This window comes from Cyphomyrmex costatus, unplaced genomic scaffold, assembly GCF_001594065.2.
Source record: "Cyphomyrmex costatus isolate MS0001 unplaced genomic scaffold, Ccosl1.0 scaffold196, whole genome shotgun sequence".
NCBI classification, from domain to species: Eukaryota; Metazoa; Arthropoda; class Insecta; order Hymenoptera; family Formicidae; genus Cyphomyrmex; species Cyphomyrmex costatus.
In genome coordinates this window covers 393,692-412,609 of record NW_017275998.1, presented here as the reverse complement: position 1 = coordinate 412,609, position 18,918 = coordinate 393,692, and the positions used below count along the sequence as shown (strand labels likewise).

General features: G+C 38.7%; 1 protein-coding gene across 4 annotated transcripts; it reads right to left on the bottom strand.

Annotated features, from left to right (window-relative positions):
- On the bottom strand, positions 1-18,836 carry GlcAT-P (Glucuronyltransferase P). Of its 4 annotated transcripts, XM_018538727.1 has the most exons (6): positions 18,698-18,836; positions 3,777-3,846; positions 2,917-3,122; positions 1,548-1,950; positions 995-1,152; positions 1-901 (listed from the first exon to the last, which is right to left on the bottom strand). In XM_018538727.1, exons 3-6 carry the CDS (start codon positions 3,109-3,111, stop codon positions 503-505), a joined length of 1,155 nt encoding a protein of 384 aa, XP_018394229.1. In that variant the 5' UTR covers positions 3,112-3,122; positions 3,777-3,846; positions 18,698-18,836; the 3' UTR covers positions 1-502. The 4 variants fall into 4 exon arrangements, with proteins under 4 accessions (XP_018394229.1, XP_018394226.1, XP_018394228.1 ...); XM_018538724.1 differs by having other exon boundaries at positions 1-1,152; XM_018538726.1 differs by lacking the exon at positions 18,698-18,836 and adding an exon at positions 9,788-9,836 and having other exon boundaries at positions 1-1,152.
- Between the last annotated feature and the right edge of the window lie 82 nt (positions 18,837-18,918).

Sequence of the window (18,918 nt, the reverse complement as noted above, 5' to 3'; positions counted from 1 at the left end):
GTGAGATTCAAGTAAAATTATCTTTAAATCTGTATCTTACAGCTAAATTTTTAGGTTTAGCAAAACTGTTCATTCCGTGCATCACTTCACAAAAGTGGGAATGCCAAAAAGTAAACGGTAATACGGTTTCGGACTCTACGCGTAAATTTTCTGCACTGTATCGAGTCATATAGCATTACCCCGAGAATCTTACTTTATTCTCTTTTCCCACCGCGGTATTCTTTCTCGGAGCAAGGGCGTCTTCGGAGCGACCTACTTGTTGCGGATGTGTAAAAGCTGATAAAAAAACGATTCGTTTTACCAACTATGCTTAAAGGTAACAACGATTTTCCCGCTCTCGCCGTGAGAGAGAAGGTAGATATACTTTTAGGCACTGAATCGCACAGTTTTCCGCACCTAGGAATTCCCCTGGAGTGACACCGATGAACTAGTGCGAAGGAGGGGCGGGATTACACACAAGATTCAGGTTCGAGTTCACGCATCTTCGTTGTCCCGGCCGACATCATACTATCTGTTGCTTGAGCTTCACCAGATTCGTCGCGCCATAAAGCTTCATGTCCAACGGCGCGCTCGGCTCATTCTTCTTCGTCTGTGTGTGCCAGGCTAGCACCTTGGTGCAATTGTCCGCCAGCAGTTGGGCTTCCCGCGGCTCGAATGGTGCCAGGCTCTTCAAGAATCCGTCCTCCTCAAATCCTGCGCGGAACGGCATGGTGGCGTTCGGCCGCTGATGCAGAAACTTGACGTTCACGGCGAACCCGGCCATGTCCACCGGGAACTTCCGTCCAGCTACCCAACCATCGTAGAACCCTGCGAATTTTCCGTTCTTCAAGATCGGCGAGCTCAGTCCGAACTTGGTGCATAATCCCACCGGAAACATCGACACTGTCTTTGTCTTGCGAATCTGAAAGAAAAAAAAAAACATGTTAAAGAATCTTTTAGAAACACATCTCAGATCTTCAGCGAAGTAAATACTTGTAATCACACACAATCGTACCTCGTCGAAAAGTTCAATATCGTAAGTATTGTCGTCGTCGGCGAAGTAGAACACACCTTTCGTGGCATTCGCCCTGATCCACCGTAAACCGCGATTTCTGTTCGACACCCCTCGCGGCTTGGCGCCCTTCTTGAGTTTGTATTTCTCCGGCATCGGAGCTGCGCAAATATAACACACAAACCATTCATATACCGAGAAAAATGTCTGAATTGTTTAATTGAAACGGTTGAAGACGAATCAGAATTTTCTAGATTATTTTAGTTGAGATAACTAGAATTCTGATGGATGTAATAAGAATCCTTTATTCATCAACCAGAACATTTTTTTTAGGCCGATATTCATAGAAGACTCTTATATATTTGACGATTGTCTTAAGTACGGTCTTAAATCCTATAAGAAACAAATCAGAGGGCCGTATTGTTATCTTAAAACATTATACTTAAGACAGTTTCAAAATAAGAACAGACTATGAATATCATACTTCGTGCATTGCTACCGCATCACAGTTATCACTTGCGATTTTGCAGCACATTTATAACTGAAATTCACTTACCGATTAAATGATCGAACTTCAAGCCTGTCCTTTCCAATAATGTGGTGACTTGCTTGGTAGCGACGCTAGCATCTTCGATGACGAGCCAATGTATATTTTTGATCAGCATTAAGGTATGGGCCATCCTCGTGAGTTCAGGGATCTGTTCGGGTCTTCGATATGTGGGCGTGATGATGTACAGGGGTTCTTCGGACGATTCCTCGGAAGGGAGCGACGGACGAGGCGTTACCGTCCTGTGTATCGCCGTCGCTGGGGGTTGCGATTGCGGCGGAGACTTGAAATTATTTCTCGAGGCCACCGAGGCGTTTTTGCTTAACTGATTGATGAGTTCCTGCACGAGCATCGAGCTTATTTCCGGACTCAGGCCGTTCGTGATTTGTACTCGGTAGACGGCGTATCGAATCTGCAAAAAAAAAAAAATTATAACTCGTCTGACAAAGTATCGTGTATAACAAATGTGTAAAATAAAAGACAATCGAACCTAATGGACGTGTACTCAAAACACCCAACATTCGCTGCTTGTAGGTAATTAAATATCTACAAATAATTCAATAAATAGCAGTAATAGCTTATACAGGTTGTCCATCTAATTTGATTGCATTTTATTATTCAATTTGTTCATTGTTAATAAAACAAAATATAAACTGTCGTGGTCATGATATGTAATATTTCGTAAATAAATAATTGTTTTCTGTAACTACCAAAAGATGGTTATTAATTTCAGTAATTCATGTTATTGTAGCCTTTGTATTCATATTTTACAATATTATGCATTTAGTTTATATTTTTGTCAGAATGTTTCGTTTATAATCAAAGAGAGAAATTTTTTGTAAGATAAACTCAATATGGCCAACCTGTAGACATACTGGACACATCGATTGTAATATTCTTTTTGTACTTTTGTTATTTCAAATTATGGATTCTTCACTTGTTAAACATCGTGGAAATAATGCAGATAAATAAATATTTTAGTAGTTATGCACTCCCCAAAAATGGACTTTGGTGGCTCGGAATAAGAGACTTGTAGTGTCTTTCAGTTTTTGAACATGGCCGGAGACACTATCGCGTCTCCTGATAAGTAGATAAGTTTATTGTTTGGAAAATAATTTTTTTGAGTCGTATTGAGCATATATGATACGATGTACCCAGTATACGGAATGTTACTTCTTTTTATCTTTATAGCATGTATATAAATATTTGAAAGTATCTCATATTTTATTAATATTCAGAGATGATTCTTTTTTAAATGTAACCACCAAAATTTCCAGTCTTTGAGCTCAACAAAGAATTAGAAAAAAATCGCAAAGCTCAGTAAGGACATACAGGATTGATATATATGGCACAATAAATATTAATAATTATTTTTTACCATTTCTTCGGCGAGCCTTGGGGTTCTACTGTCACCCTCCTCACCGATCGGCAAATCCCCGGCATCGTCCGCGGAAGTATCGGCATTGAAGGCCGTTACTTGGTCGAAAGTAACGCCGGTGGACAGGTGATATTGATAAAAGACTACGCAGATCCCTATCAAGGCGATCACTCCCATTTTCATGGACGGCTTCATTATACTGATGCCTGAGGTTAGAAAAAGGAACATTCACAGAAATAATAGCAAGAAGAAGAATAAATAATATATATTATCAATTTTAACGGAGTGTGTGACACGATAAAAAAGAAAACGAATGATTTTCGATTAAATTTTTTAAACCGCGCATTAAGCTATATATATTTAATGTTTTTAATCTCACTCGGAGAACGGGAGTGGAAGATGAATCGGACTGTAGATTAAAAATGTACTACATCTCAACTTGCTCCACCAAGTTTCCTGCTTGGTGGGAAAGCAGTTACTCTCTCACGTTCTATTCTCATATCTCCTACGCGGACTGTGAGTTTCCAATTTTAATCTGATTCACAGTTCAATCCCATTCCGGGAGAGATGGGCACTGCATTTGCCGAGCATTAGCGTTGTATAAATGTATATCATGCGAATTTTATACGCGTATAAAATATAAGTTTAACGGCGAACGAAACGAAACGCGAAGATTAACCGTTGGAGAGCTCCGTGAATTAAAACCCGATGTTACATTGGAACGCATTTCCCGCCTGTCCGTATATTAAAGCCCGACGCGCAGATGATCCCGTTTCCGCGTGATCTCGAGCAGAAAACGTCGGAGCTGTCATAATAGCCCGCCGGGTGCAGAAGGTTGAAACAAAGATGTGCTCACTCACCCGAATGCTACATGTGTCTGCTGTTCCGTCGTTTCCTCTGCCTCTCCTGAATCGCGAGCTGCTTCTTTCCCTGTCATAAAAGTAATTAGCTGTCGTAACGTTCTGATATTTCATGAGATTTTTATCTATGCAACCGCTGTAATACGCACTTAAATATTTGCTTTGATGAGAATTCACGACGTGCGTGAATGAACTTTTCGATCACTGTCTGCGTATACCAATAGTCACGATTATAATTGCGGCTATCTATGAGGATTTAATTATTATATATATGTAATTCCGTGACGCGCGCGTCCGCTTTTCGCAAACATGCTCAACACGGCTCCCGACCGGGCCGATTCTCGTATGCGATCGAAAGGGACGATCCTGCCGAGGTTTAATTATTTTCGTGGGTCATGTGGCATTTCCCGAAGGCCCGGATTCGCTCGGGGATAGCGAGGGAGGAAGAAGAAGAAGAAGAAGAGGAAGAGGAGGAGGGCGCAGGCGTAGCGACTAAGCTGATAGCGCGGTCGCCGGAAGAACATCCGTCAGGATCCCGCGGACTTTGGCGATAAAGCGAGCGACGTTTAAAGCGAAGGACCGTCGCCGTCGCTAACGAGCGACGATATAACGCGTTCGAGATTTATTTAACGAACGAGACGTGAGATACGTGGGTGTTCGCGGCTGTCCCCCGGGATGCGCGTGAAACCGGTGAATCCCGTGGGATAGAGTCGTAATTTCAGCCTGTCTTTCTAGCAAAACTCGTCTCTCTCACGATTACTGGACTCGTATTCTGCGAGAAAGATATAGAAGTGCAATCAATTGCCTCGCACTATTTCTTCTCCCCTTATATCAAACGGCCGGTAGTAACCGCGTCTATCATTAATAACCGCGTTGTCTTCCACCCGACGCGCGACGTATCGTCCCCTCGCGATTTTATAGCCTCTTTAGCGCGAAGAAACAATAGGATGTTCAACAGTGTTTACGACGTATGATAACGTGTTAGGAGCAACTCGTTTAATCCTTATCTCTGATATTTTTCAGGGGATCCTTTCTTTTGAGTATATAAATTTTATCTCTCTCTCTCTTTATCACCTTTCTTTATATTCAGCACTTCGTTAAACGAAGAATGCTACAGTAAAAGTATGCTCTTTGAAAGTTGATAATGACAGTCTTTTGAACGTTACACAACATACAGCTCGAAAATGCTCCCTTTTCTAATTTACTTTCAACGCGTTGCTATCGCAACGTTCTTACGTAAGCCACGTCATATGCAGGACGGCCGCTCTAAATTACACGACACCAAGAATTTAACGCCGTCTCTCCTATATCGTCCATCACAAACGCGCTCTTTCTCGCCTCGCCTGGCGACGTCAGCAGCAGAAAAAAAATAAAACCGACACTGATAAGATCTACCGTCCTTGTCTTGCGCAACACAAAACGGTGTTTTGCAGCAACTATAGGAATGGCGAAGAATGGCGGAAATTCGCCAATTAAGAATCGATTTATGTCACGGCGTTACTGATCGTAGAATCGATTACTAATGTGAAACCAATCTGGTCTTGATTCTATTCGTTGGGCTTTTTGGCATTACTCTGACATTTCTATTGTGGAACTTGAATAGAATGCATCCTTACTACGTACTATTCTAAGAATGTTGGAGTAATGTTGGAACGAATTGAATATTCATTTCGATGAAAAAAGATACCGTGAAATGTTTTCTTTCCTTTTTACATTAATGATAAGATGTTGAAAAATCTATTTAAATGTAAATTTCACTTCGCTCTCCTTTCTCTCTTACTCGAAGTCCTCTCAAACTTATCTGTCAATTTTCTAGATAAGATTTCTGATCGTCTGAAAATTTCGTGTAATCGATGTGAAACGACTTTCCATCACCGGTAATGATAGCTCTGCCAAAAGAAACGCGAGAGAATGATTACCTTTCGCAACCAGTAAAAACGGTAGATCGAATTGGTAAATATTAGACATGCAGTCAGATGAAAAGAGCAAACAGTTACATTTCAATTTAACTAAATAGCGGGAGGAGTGATGATCCGTCACTGATCGATCAACGTAATTAAGTGCCGCGGCAAATGCGTCTAATTCAGCGTGATATGGCTTCCTCTATAAATCATGAGGCGCCAGTAAGGTTTCTTAAACGCATCTATTTTACAGAGATACAATGTTTGATTGCTGCTAATTGTGAACGAATAGTCCAATATAAATGAAATTCACAGTATCATTAATATATAATAATAGGATTTACTCACGTCTCGATTATTTGAATTTCAATCTTCTACGTAAAAATATTTCACTACAGATGCCATTCAGATGTGTGTCAAGTTTTTTAAAGACATTTCTATTGTAAAGTGCCAACAAGGTCGTAAAGTGACAAGTGGCATGCAGTAACGTAAAAGCGTATCGATTGTGCCATCTACATAGTTTTAAAAGAATAGAGTCATTGTGTACTCTCATCCTAGTTCTATTAATATTTTTTTTTATTTAAATCTCAAATTATATCGCAACATTCACATATCATTTTCCAGAAGGGTAGTGTACAGTTTTGAAAATTAATACCAATTTGTTATTGATTTTAGTAAAAATAAATTGTCGTTTGTAATTACCCTGTTCGCGATATGCGATTTCGATGAAATAATAATTGATTTATGAGGAAAATAATTAAATATGCAGCTGTGTTGGAGAAAGAAAGAGAGAAAAGTAGAACAGATATTATATATTTTATTCAGCCCTAACGATTTCTTTTCGAGCATCCAATGCGACGATCGTCACGCAAGAAATTTCGCAATTGATTGATCTCCGCTTAGAATTGTTTTCGATTGGTCGTTGATCTCGTTGATTAATAGATGCAAGGCTATCTTATTCGTCAGAAATTTTCGTATTGTTACGCAAGTTTTCGAGATCAGAATTTCCATCACGGATGTGACAGATGCCATCGCGCCACGGAGAGAGTCGTATAAATTATTAATTAAAATGCGAGAAACGAGTGGCCCAGCTCGGGCATTCTTCTCACTTCGTTTCCATGCTTCGCTCGCATGAGAATTTCATGGTTGATCAGCTTGCACTAATTATACCGCTAGATAATCTAGATAGGATCATCGGTTTCTAAATCTAAATCAGTTTACAAATCGGTGCGGCATCGATCAACGAGGCAATTTGCCATTTGATTTAATCAGAGGCATTTATGTTATTGAATGTTCTTATACACCGATTGTAAGAATAATATTCTGGTTGTACTAATAAGAAGTACAAACGAAACTTTGATTAGGTATATGAATTAGAATTCTGGTTATCGTAATTGTCTCTTTGGTTATCTCGATTAAAATTTAATTTAATTATAGATTTAATTATAAGCATCTAACTTGTCTTTTTAGTTGAATTTACCCGAATTCCAATTAATGCAACATGACTTTTTCCAGTATAAAAACGAACGCAGCGTATGTTTCAGACTTGCATATAGAGGGTGTTCCATTTTAACTTTGTGATATTATTATAAAATATCTTGAGAAGATACGGAAAAATTCCAGGATATTCAAATAAAGTAATATTTTTTAAATCCTGACTAATATCTTTCGTAAATAAAATTATCTACAAATTTTAAGATGTAAGAACATCAGGTTATGAATATCTTTCTAAGATATCTGCCTACAAGAAAAATATATATTGTATGTAAATAATTATTTGTTTCATGTATTTCAAAAGATTATATATCCACAAATTTATCATAAATTTACAAGCATCAAATTTATTCAAAATATAAATATTTTAAATCCAAGTAATACATTAACATCAAGATGGAATTAAAATAAATTTGCTTATTATATAAAATCACGTTTTCGTCTAATTTTATAAAATATTTTTTGAAAGAAAATAAATTCTTCTTTTTAGTACTTTTTATATTAATGAGTTTTTCTAAAATTTGTAATAAGTATATATTTTAAGATTATTATCAAGGAAAAAAATTCTTTGTTAAAGATAACTGTTACTTAAAAGGAAGAAAATAAATTGAGAGTAATCAATTTTCTTAGTAGAATGATATTTTTTTCTGTATATGAGTATCAATATTATTAAATTGCTTGTCAATTTAATTTGTGATATTACTATTCTGTTCTATTAGAATTGCGTTTTAAGACTGAAAATTAAATTCGGCGCGGTCTTTGTAGGATTAGATATGTAAATATAAATTCACACACACACAAAATTATTTAAGCACTAAAAAATCCAGCTTGACCATTTTAAGGCTTTTATTTCCTAGTTGTTATGTGTGTATTCACATTTACGGTCTCAAAAGATACTTTGTCATTTAATATCATTTAAATGAAAAATGTTTCAAACAAAAATGATATGATTTGAAAGAGAACAAATAACTATTAAAATCAATGTTCGGAAAAATTGGTTTTTTTAAAATTAATTTTATCATTATTTGTTCTTTTTCAGACCGTACAATTTTTGCCTGAAATATTTTTCCATATTTTTTATATTTTTCGAGATATTTCGATGTTAGTATTAAAATGGAACACCCCGTATAAAAAGTCGTGACGTTAATAGGGCAAAACATTTATATTTCGAATCAGTTCGGTAATCCTTACTTTACGTTTCGTGCAAAGGCTATCCCATTATTAAGATTAAGGGTGCTCTCGCGCGCTATTAATGAGAAATGAGCTTAGTCAGCAAATCCCTCATTTGAATCCAAGTCACGATTATTATGCGGCGTTTTTTTCCTCTGTTCAAGGTACACGCGGCCAACACAAACGGCAGTGTGTAATGACATTGTGTTCACGTATCCCAGTAGAAACGCCGCGATATCGCCAGACCACGCCAACTCGGTCGGAACTTTTATATCGCGCACTTCCTACGGCATTTCACATCCTTTCAACTTCGATTAATTAAATCACTATACTTTAGAGTCAAGGAACCGAACTAACCGAAATTTTAACGGTTTCGACAGGAACGCGAACATTCATTATCGAGTTAATGCCCCGAGTTCTCGTTTGCAGCAATCTCGTTTGCATTAAACCGGAAAACTGGCTTTATAGCTACACTGAGAAAAATGCTCTGATTGTACAATAAGAAGTACAAACGAAACGAACTTTAATCATGTAAATCAGAATTCTGGTTATCTATCATATAAATCAGAATTCTTGTAATTGAACTTGTAGTTGTTTCGACTGAAATATTTGATACATGGGAAGAACAATTTTGCTAAAAGATATGTAAAAATTTAGCTAGATTCAAAACTGAAAATAATTTTGTTGGATCATTCAAATAATTATATACAATAATTATACACATATATTGTATAATATATGTATAAGCGTTGTTGACAATACTGCAAAATATTTTGATGATCCAACCAAATTATTTTCTGCATATCTAGCTAAACTTTTAAATACTACAACAAAATCATTCCTTCCGTGTAGATTTAATTATACAAAAAGAACTACAAAGATTTTCTAAATTAAAATATCTAAAAATTTAGCTAGATACAGATCTGAAAATAATTTTATAGGACCATCAAAATACACTATCAATTAAATGATAAAATGCTAATTTTAACTTAAAGACGTATAATGAACCTTCTGAGACATGCAAAAATGTTTTAACATCTTTATATTAAGTTTAACGTTTTACGTGTTCAGAAAGTTTATTATACGTCTTAAGTTGAAATTAATATTTTATTTTTAGCAATATAATTATATAGAACGTTCAAGCGTTCATAATGCTTCAAAATATAACATTCTAGTAATTACTTTTGAGCAAGCTACTTATTATTTTGATGGTTTAAATAAAATTATTTTTTCAAATTTGTATCTAGCTAAATTTTTACGGGTAAATATTACAGCGAAATCGTTTTTTTGTGATAGATTTAATTACACAAATAGGACGGTTTTGCTGAAGTATCATATCCAAAAATTTAACTGGATGATCTAACAAAATTATTTTCATATTTGTATATTTATATAAAATTATTAATAATTCAGCAAAATCGTCCTTTCTATAAGTGATTGGTATACCTTTCTAGTTGAATCTAAAATTCCAATTTCAACAAGACTTTTTCCAGTGCATGTATCTTCCTTTCCAAGTCTCACGCGTGTATTTAAACGTGTGATACATTTACACGCTTTATCGCGGTCTGCAACTTTACAACTATGGTTTTATTTGTGTTTCACCTATCTTGCGAATCTCCACGAGCTGTCGGTGCAATTTTGCCGTATTATTCTCTTACATGTGAAAATATCCAGGTGCGAATCACGGAATCAGTTTTTCGCAAGTAATAAACATGCCCATTACGAAGATATATATAGGTACGCGACTTTGGAATTACAATAATATGTGTGTTTGTTGTTATCGATAATTCCTTAACGTGACATTCTTGGAATATATATTTGAAATATATTTAAACTATCTGTTATGCGCATAATTGCCTGCGCATTTTCTTCAAGGTATAGAAATTAGCTTTAGAATACCGATTGCAATTTCAGTAAACGTTTCAGCCCGTAAATATATCGCACGCGGTAATCGCTTATATATTCAATCGTTTATACCAACCGGCTCGACTCGGTGGAGCACGATAAATGCATCGATTAATGCAGCTTCCTTAACGAGAAGCACTTATCACCCGTATATAGGTTTTTGCGTAGACAAATTAACGCACTCATCGTCGTGGCGCGATCAATTTTTCACCGCGACCCGATCCGCGCGCGCCTCTTCTAATTGCTCGCGGCTAAAAGAGGAGCACTCCGTTTCCGGAACCGGTGTCTTCGAGGCATTAATCAGGCCGCTCCGCTTCGTTTTCGGCGCTTGACCCAGTTGATCCACGGGAGATCTCGTGAAATCGGACGGGACGATTGGTGCGCGCATCTCGAGAACGTGTCTCAATGACGCCGTCCCATCAGAATCACGCGACGGAGACGACAATGACGACAATGACGACAATGAAAACGAGGCCGATGAAGACGAGGACGGCGAAACGGCGACGCAATCACGGCTGACTCGACACTGAAACGTTTCCTCCGATTTCCTCCTACTCGCGTGGCCACTTCTGTGTAACGTCGTTCGTATAACGTATGCCCCACCACACTGATCGAAGAACTGATCGTCGTACGAGAGAGAGAGAGAGAGAGAGACGCGTGTACCCACATGTGCGTGCTGCGCACGGTCCATGGATCCGATCACGTGAATCTATTAGCAGATTGCGGTAATTCGGCGCTCAGTAGCAGCGCAGTAGCACAGTTTTCAGGCTGGCGGACACTTAACTCGCCGCCCGACTTGCCGACGTCGATTTTCCACCTTGTTCGCGAGAGGTGTAGACATACGCGAAGGATTACCACGGAAAGAACAGTTGTTTTTTTTTCTTTTTTTCGAGAATCTGAAAATTTAACTACTTACAGATATACTGTTTTCACTCTCATATTTATAATTTTTCAATTTTATAATTTCACTCTCATATTTTTTGGCACAAATTTCAATTTTTATCAAACAAAAGTTTTAACATTTCAGTTAAGTAACTGTGTGGCAATGTAACAGAGATGTTGCAAGGTAATTCTGATTTTTTCTAAATTTTTTGATAGCCTGGAACAGTAAAAAATTTGGACTGGACAAAAAAGATTCAATGTACCTAACGAGTGGATAATTTTCTTTGGCTCATCAAAATAATTATATAGAACCGGTGGTTGGAGTGTTAAAACTTTTTTGCAGTTCACACACAAGCTTGAATGCTTCCTTACGTAATTGGGTTGGCTAAAAAGTCTTTTCGTTTTTTATTTGTGCAAGTGAATTTAGACACTCGGCTTGGATATATTCTAAGCTCTACTGCGATATCTCAAGTGATCTGATTATAGTGCGGATTATTTTTGATCAAGGCCTTGATTCGCTCATCATTCTATTCAACTGTACTTGGCCTACCAGAAGGTGGCCTGTCTTCAACGGAGAAATTCTCAACACGGAACTTTCCAAACCAAAATTAGCACATGAGATCATCCATACTATCTTCATTATACACTGCACATTTTTTTCGAGTTTACACAGCGTTTTTGCCTTTATGACGATACAGCATAATATGGCAAAAATGTGTCCTTTGATTTTTTATCCTTTACAACAAATGGTAAATTCTGTTAATCTTGATACATTTTTGTTGATTTATAAATCGTTAAGTTATAAATGCATTTGCTAAAACAAAAGAAAATATGTTGTAAGACTATATGTATATATAAAACGACGTTAATGTTACTTACTGGAAAACACGAGAAAACTTTTTGGTCGACCAATATTTTAATGATCCAACAAAATTATTTTCACATCTGTATGTAGCTAAAACTTTTAATACTTCGACAAAATCGTTTTTCTCCGTGCATAACCGGGTTAAGCGAACGTCGTTTCTAATTAGAGTTATTGGAAATAAGAAAAACCAGAGACACAAAATTTGCACGAAGTACATGGTTTTTCCATCCCGTACGATATTTATATCTGGTTGCTGCGCGAAGCTTTTCGTAAAAATATAAATGGCATATATTATTCGATGCAGTCTATTCCGTTTGCGACTACAAACGCTGAATATTTCTGAGCGTCGCGTTTTACAATAGAATTCAGATCGAAGCCGGACATCTTCGGAGAACTTCGCGAATAATACATGCGACCCACTCGCTCATATCAATGTTTCCAATCTCTCGAATGTTGGACGATTAGCCTCTCAAAAATACGGCCGCCTACGCACGATACTTAATATAGGAAATATGTCAAACAGCGACGCATGAATAATTCAATCCGAGAATTTTATTTTAGGAATTACTTCTATTGATGTTGCTTTTTTAAAAGTTGGATCGAAGAATATAGCTAATACCCACCGGGCACATTTCTAAAAATAGAAGTTCGAAAGTATTTCAGGATCCCCACGCGACGTTACTGTCGAGCTTTTTATCGGTTCTGTCACAAACGTACATGTATCACTTACGTTTGTACACGTCGTCGCCGGCAAATAAAGCAAATGTAGGAATAGCTCCTATACGTCTTTATTTTACAAAGCAAGCTTTACTTCCTCCAATGTCAAGCTCGCTCCGACATTCTCTTTTGCATGAAAGAGTATAACATGTGAAATATTACGTGCGAGAAATGTCGCAACGTGTGTAGTATAACGTCGCGCGTAAAGTTCTCGCGTATCGAATCGCGGAGTTTGCGCGAAATCGTGCGTTTCTCACGTCGCGGACGCGTTAAAAGCGCATTGTCAGCGATCTCGTTGAACGCGGAATATCGCGCGGGAACACACGAGTAGCCCCCCCCCCTCCCCCCTCGAAGGGGGGGGGGCGGAGGCGAGCAATTTTCGTCGTGACTGAAACGCGATTAGACGCAGCGCGCGCGCGGTTAATCTACCGAAATCGCGCGGAAAAAATTCATAAATTCCTCCTATTATTAATCTTTCAATTAGCTCTATAAATGCGCGACGTGCCGTGGCAAATGTATTCCACCCGCGTTTTGCGTTACGACGTTATCGGGTAACGTTGCAACTTGCATTCGCGTTGCCTCGGAAGCTTACGCTAGCAGCGAAAATGATACGATACCGTGCATGGCGGCACGTGCTTGCGATTGCCGGCATATGAAAGAGAGAGAGAGAGAGGTGAGGCGCATACAACGTATACCTCGTTGTATAATGATCAATAACACGAGGTAGAAGTGAGGCAGAGTGGTCGATGACGAAGGACGATGAGAGACCGTTCCCGAATAGATAAGGCGCCGAGTTTATGTAGTTTAATGCGGGCAATCGAGTTCTTACCCGATGCGTGATCCGAATAAGTAATTAGCCGGCATGTAAAATCACATTCGTCACCGGTCGTCGCGATCGATTGGTCAAATATTAACAACATGAGGAAATCCAGGATTGTTTTACGCGAATTCGTAAAATAATTTCTCTCTAATGTCCAGATAAAATTTCATGATTTTCCCTGATGATCAATAACATTTTGAAATTTTTTTGTAAATTCGTCTTGATTTTTGGAAATCGTCAAATATATTTTACCGAGGGAGTTTAACGTAGCAATGTAAATTGCTATCCCTTCGTAAGCCCTCTGGGTCTTTTTTGTCCGCGGTTCAAATTTTTTTACTGTTTTAAACTGTTTTTTCAAAAAATGTAGAAAAATTTAGGATTGCTTTTCAATATCCGTTCTACATTGCCAAATAGTTATTTAACTTAAATATTAAAACTTTTATCTAATAAAAATTGAAATTCGTGCCAAAAAATTTGAAAGCGAAATTTCGTCATTGGCTCGAAAAAGAACCAGTGTATCTACAAAAGTATTAACGTTGCTGACATTGCTTGCATTTGAGTTAAATTAATACGCATATTAAACTTTTTCAAAGTCAAGAATATTTATTTTTCATAAAATTTTGTAAAAATGACTGATTTTTCCCTTATTTCTCTGTTTTTAATTTTTCTTACGTATATCCTCGATCTTTCCGAGTTCCAATTTTAGAGCAAGCCTGAAAATTAGAGCTATTCCTTATAATGTAACGCCCTAATTTCCTCATATTGAGTTGTTAAACACGAGAAATTCAAATTGTCTTTAAATTGTTGATTAAATATTAATTGCTCCTGCCGCAAAGAGGATAACCCGAGGCGGCGGCGGTTTAATTTCATTAAAATTTCCGGTATTACGGATCGAGCTCAAGTGGATTGCAAATATCTGAATCATATCAATATATACGCACTGTGAATACTGTGCATATATATAGACAGCTTTACATAGCGATGTTAACAAACGGATGCTAATAAGCGAGGCTGCATCTATATAGTTATATAGATTGCGTTCGTTCGAGGTACGCAAAGTATTCGAAATGTTAGACTATGTCTGTAGTACTTATTCGATAATCATCCGAAAGAAAGTTTCGATGCCAGTTGGCTTCAAGCACAAAGTATCGCTGACATTTCCGGAGCACGTAGCTATATACCAGAAGTTATAAAGCACGAGTCTTGATTCGAATAAAAATCACGCGAATACAACACGACATTTCAATACTACCTAATCCGGTCCCTTTTTTTTTTTTTTTCCAATGTAATCCCCTACTGTGTAAACAACGATCGTGTTGCAGACGATGCGGGGAAGGATACAGTGCGGAAGTTTGATCGATTCGCATTCAAGCCGGGGAAATTTCGGGGTGGATATTTGCGCAAGCTACCCCCTTCTGCATTCACTTTCCGAGCACGTTGCCGGTCCAGACGGGATTCTCGAAGGCGCAATCTCGCGAGGTCGTGTAATTTGTAACGCAACTTTTCGGTAACGGGGTCCAACAACTAATAAGAAGTTCTTTCGCGCCGACCGGTGTGCACGGCTGTACCTCCTATGGCGCCCTTTGATTTGGAGGGCACATGGCCACCCTTCTGCTGGTCGATAACCGCTCGGCAGACAACCATGTGATTCTGTCTCTTCCCTCTCTCTCTCTCTCTCTCTCTCTCTCTCTCTCTCTCTCTCTCTCTCTCTCTCTCTTTCAGTTTTGATACCCCTTTACCTTCCCTCAATACCTCTTACCTACAGCGACCCATGGGCGTCGGCAGAATTTTTCACGCGAACGATAAGATAACGATAGTAATAGTGTTGAGTGCAATAAATAAATAAAATGTATTTGTCATGTTTGATGAAAAAAAAAAAAAAAGATAGATACGTATACTTAGAAAAGCAATAGCGAGATATTATAGTCTTTTAATTATATGGAAAGAACAATTTTGCTGAAGTATCTATGAATTTAGCTTATCAGATATGCAGATCTGAAAATAATTTTGTCGGACTATAAATAATTAAGTAAGAATCTGAAGCATGATGAGCTGCCAAAAATTCTGATATTTTAGCAACCAGCTTAAGCGATTTACGTAATTACACTTTGATGGTTCAACAAAATTATTTTCAGATTATATTTAACTTAGCAAAACCGTTTTTTTTTCCAGGAAAAAAAAGGGATTTATATATTTTAAAATTAAATAAAGTCGAAACAAAATTGCCGTCATTTTTAATATATTTTTTTTTAATTTAAAAAGAGATTTTTCAGTTTGTCTTCTTTCAAAAAATGCGAGAGAAAAAGAGATTTCTTCTTACTTTACTTTATCAAGATTTTTTCCACACACACAGGAAAAAAAGGGTTTTATATATTTTAAAATTTCAATAAAGTCGAAACAAAATTGCCGTCATTTTTAATATATTTTTTTTAATTTAAAAAGAGATTTTTCAGCTTGTCTTCTTTCAAAAAACGCGAGAAGAAGAGATTTCTTCTTACTTTACTTTATCAAGATTTGATGGAAAAACGATAAATTTTTTGCATCAATTTAAGTACACACGTATATATAATAATCGTGTGATGTAACCATACGTGTAACTCGCAATGAAGTCACGAATCGTACGAACTAAGTGAGGATAATTAGCGGTAGCAACGTAATAATTAAGTAAAACGTGCAATAACGTGGAGTGCGAGACGGCAATTCACCGAAGAAAACGGGGGTAATGGGTAGGGCGGATGTTAACGCATCAGGGTACTTGAATAGGAGAAACTTCGGTATGCTTGAATAGCAGGAACTTCGTTTAAACACGTTTATGCGCGTTATCGATTAGAGCACCTGCGGTCTGTCTAACAAAATAGTGCCTTTTAATGAAACTTTTCTTCACTCCTCGCCTTGATCGCGGAGAAGGGGTTGCTGCAAGGTGCATCCCCTTGGATTCCGCTCACGGCGCCCATGTGTCTCCCTATCTTCTCGTTTCCTCCTACTCACACACTCTCTCTCTTTCTCTCTCTCTCTCTCTCTCTCTCTCTTTCACTGCCATTCTCCATCCATTTCCGTCCGTCCTACCTCCGTCGTTATATTGATCGTGACTTATAATACTAACGTATGATGTATAATATTGTAAATCGGATATCTTGCCTGCTATCTCTCGACAGAAGCTTTCTATGACCGATCTCTCACGGGAGGGACGCAATGTGAAGATTACGTGGGATTATCAATAAGGAACAGTTGGCATAGTGCCCGCAAACGTGTACTCGGATAAGCTAACTTCCGATCGATCAAGGTCGTGGTCGATTGCATCTGTCCGACCGAACCGTTCGATCGAACGTCACCACTGCGTTTTTCTTCACGTCGTTATCTCTTCTATGGAAGAAAAAAGAATACCATAAACTGATACCATATACCGATAAACGTATTGAATCACGTTAAATGATATACTTATCAAAATACCTTTTTACGATGCCAAGGTCTACAGATTGATGATGATATAATACGCTTTGTACATTGTAGATCAGGCTATATTGCATGTATTTTTGTAATTCAATTCGTTCAATCCAATCCAATTACCCTTCAATACCCATCGCGCCCGAATACGTGGGTTCGTTCTTACGTAACGCCTGTAATTTCCTGGGGGAATTCTTTCTTCAGATTTCCACGACCTACTCTACTATTTATCGCAAAGGAAAAACGATCAATCTCTACTTTTCGCTAATTGCGATTATAGAGAGAGCTTCTCACTCGCCTCTCATCTAACTTTCCCTTATCTATCCCTCCCCTCTGCCCCCTCCCCCATAAATCTTTAGTTCAAATGAACCAAATGGCGATTTATTCGTTCTCCTTAGGACACCTCGACCGATGTCCTTACCGGCGCTCTCCAGGAGTTTCCGATAAGTTAAGCCGACTAAATACATTTCCACTTCCTTTATTGACCTTCCGGTATCATCCACCCCCGGCAACCCCACTCTCAGTAATCGGCACCACGTAAAGGTAGCGCTACGGTCGCGGTTGAAGACCATTCACCATCGCAAACGGATTTGGATGGATATTAAGGGTTATTCCAAATGGTTGGTACCGAACGCGATTGCCAAACACGCCGGTTGTCATTCTGTCGATTCCCATATCGAATCTCGTTCTCCCAGGTTTGAGATATCTAGCTGGGACAATTCGCTCTTGGAAACTGTGGTTGAGGTTAAGCCATCGGATCATTAATCCAAATTAATCCCGGCAATCTGTCAGAGTAATCAACCTTGAAACGCAAGACGTTGGCGCGCATCTATCTACCCTTAATAACGTTTCTCTTAAGAGGCTTTTTCGCGCGAGAAGATATACGAGTTTCTACCTAAATTATGGAATATATACTGCTAAATAATACAACCGTACGAGTCTAGCGCTGCAATGTAACGTGCAACATCGCGCGAATACGTTGTAAATAATTAAGACTCAATGTTGAACTTTGCGAAGAATTAAATGTGACATGGCCTGCGAAACAATATCGAGCACAACATGCACATCTGCATTTAGCGAGACGTGAATACCGTGCTCTGTCTCTGGGAAATGCAGCGCGCGAATCCGTCAGTCTCTCCGCGCGGGTTAATCGCGAGCAGATGTTCCTCAGCTTAACCCGCATTCAGCGTCGCATCCACTCGCCTAGCAAATGACACGCACCCTCGTGCATATGGTAAAATCGCGAATCATAAAATAGGGCATTTCCGATGAGAAAAGATAGAACACCGCGGTAAGAGTCTAGACACAATGCAAAGTACAGGGGAGTACAGAGGCGATAAGAACAGGGAGAATAACAGAGATGTCCCACTACAATTCTCCCAGGGACGTTTTAATACCATATCCAAAGAACGTACAGTACATCCTAATAATGACGTTCTCAGAACATTCCTTGAATAAGGTGTGCTGTATGAGTTCAGTCTATCAATATCCGATAAAAAAGGATTCTAGTAGATTGTAATCTATTACTCCCTCTGTGCTCCTCATTTCGTCCAGATCCTCTGAGAGAGATGATAGAGTCACGGGGGTGTTTGTCTCAGGGAGCTTCGCCTCTGGCTCAGTCTGGCTCAGTGCGGATGAATTCTTGTGTCGCGTCTCGGTGAATTTTCGCTTTCCGTGGCATGGAAACTTATCTATACAACGACAACGGCATTGCAGTACTCACCATAGTAACGGGGGTGTCCGTTCGCTGACCGCTTTTCGCCGTCGAGCCAGCCCGTCGATCGGCTACCGCGACAGCCACCACACTGCGGAGGAAGGCGCACTGCTAGGGGAACGCTACTACTGCCTGCTGCTGCTGCTGCTATCGCGGCCACCGCTGCTGCTGTTGCTGGTGCGTCCTGAAAAAGCGGGAGGGGGCAAATCCACCGTCGTTCCATGCTGCGG

What these genes read in the sequence shown, in the direction of transcription:
- GlcAT-P (XM_018538724.1), bottom strand. Translation starts at nt 3,111, where the DNA reads ATGAAGCCGTCCATGAAAATGGGAGTGATCGCCTTGATAGGGATCTGC. An exon ending in CAAGGCTCGCCGAAGAAATG is followed by an intron (nt 1,951 to 2,916) that starts GTAAAAAATAAT and finishes TTTTTTTTGCAG; the next exon opens with ATTCGATACGCCGTCTACCG. An exon ending in GAAGTTCGATCATTTAATCG is followed by an intron (nt 1,153 to 1,547) that starts GTAAGTGAATTT and finishes ATATTTGCGCAG; the next exon opens with CTCCGATGCCGGAGAAATAC.